This window comes from Pundamilia nyererei, unplaced genomic scaffold (genome assembly GCF_000239375.1).
Source record: "Pundamilia nyererei isolate P.nyererei 1_Seehausen unplaced genomic scaffold, PunNye1.0 scaffold00004, whole genome shotgun sequence".
NCBI lineage: Eukaryota > Metazoa > Chordata > Actinopteri > Cichliformes > Cichlidae > Pundamilia > Pundamilia nyererei.
The window spans coordinates 4,798,673-4,800,054 of record NW_005187405.1 but is presented as its reverse complement, the minus strand read 5'-3'; the positions used below and the strand labels follow the sequence as shown (position 1 = coordinate 4,800,054).

The 1,382-nt window shown below is 40.4% G+C and overlaps 1 protein-coding gene across 1 annotated transcript in view; it reads right to left on the bottom strand.

Annotated features, from left to right (window-relative positions):
• The window catches only part of parla (presenilin associated, rhomboid-like a), a 12,328-nt gene extending 11,665 nt beyond the window's left edge, over window positions 1-663 (bottom strand). Inside the window, exon 1 of the mRNA XM_005721282.1 lies at window positions 507-663. Within this exon, the coding sequence (XP_005721339.1) occupies window positions 507-586 (80 nt within the window). The 5' untranslated portion in view covers window positions 587-663. The remainder of the gene's footprint in view (window positions 1-506) is intronic.
• Between the last annotated feature and the right edge of the window lie 719 nt (window positions 664-1,382).

Genomic DNA, 1,382 nt, shown 5'->3' with positions numbered 1-1,382 from the left:
GCTTGACTGCAAGTCTCGAATTGGAGGCTGGCTTGACACCAGTAAAGTACTGCTTTGAAAACGAATTTTCCTTTTTTGTTGTTGTTGTAAAATTACAGCTACTGCTGGTTGTAGAGTTACAAAAAAAATGAATGCATCCGTAATAAAAGCTAATAATACTGAGAACAATTCAAGCACCCACAATGTATGAATCTACACGGGTAGCATGCCTCACAGTGGCTCCATAACTACTTATTGTTAGTATCAGTATCAATAATAAAAGCACGACATGCTGTTTAAGGCACTCAATTCATTTACTGAAAAACAGAAAGACTACAGTAACTCGTTTTACGCTTCGATATCGCAGGTTACGGATGAAACATGAAGCTGTCTTCAGCTTTGTGGATCTCCCTGCAATGACAGTCGGAACAGTTAGGTAAGCACGGGCTGCGGCTGGTGGAGAAGTAAACACACACATCCTGTCAGTGTTACGCCTGTGCAGACACAGCGACCTTGTGTTTGCTCACCTGGAGCTTCGTGGAGTGGTGTTCTGGGATCTCACGAACTCTGTTTTGGCCCATTTTATCGCGTATCCTCTCCACGCCATGATTGTGTTGACCTTCCGCTTCAAGCCCGTCCCACCACCACACTGTAGCTGATTCTGCGTTCACGGACTCATGTAAAAGCCAGCATTTGTAACTTGGTTGTATAATTCTGCATCTACAGGCAGCTCTTGCGCTGTGTCTGACTATATACATTCGGTTCACAGTATCTATTTAACTTAAATTGGTTATCTTAAATTAGTTGTGGCGTTAGTATTGTCAGTTTGATTTTTATTGGGTGGACACAGAGCTGCACAACACCAAAGGGTCAAAATCCTTGCATGCTTATAAATACAATAGAAGGTTATTTTGCCATAACCGTTCAGCTGTGCAACAGTAAATACTCCACAGGCCTCTGTTAGCGTCTCTTTTGTTTGGTATAATCAGCTCCCTCTAGTGGCGCATTGACGAACAGATTTGTCAGAACAAAAGCGCTTTCAACAGTGGTTAAATTGTTACACGTGTAGCAACTATTCAGTTTTTGTTTGTTTGTTTGTGATGGGATGTGCTACAATATCCGCAAATTTAAAAATTTAACAGTAAAACAGTTTTTTTTACTCCAGTGTGAGTATCTCAGACTTCTGGATGCCTATCCACAGCGCTGATTTTTAACCAGTAAAATATAGTGCTTCATCAAAATATAATTTATAGTTTGTGGTAGTTGTACTTTCTGTCTTTTGTGTTTATTTAACTACATTTCAGGGCAATAATATTCACTGTACTATCTTTACAGCTGACTCCAGTGTCTGACAAATACAGCAAGGATCTGTAGGTGACATGAAAATGAGGGAACTGCAGAAA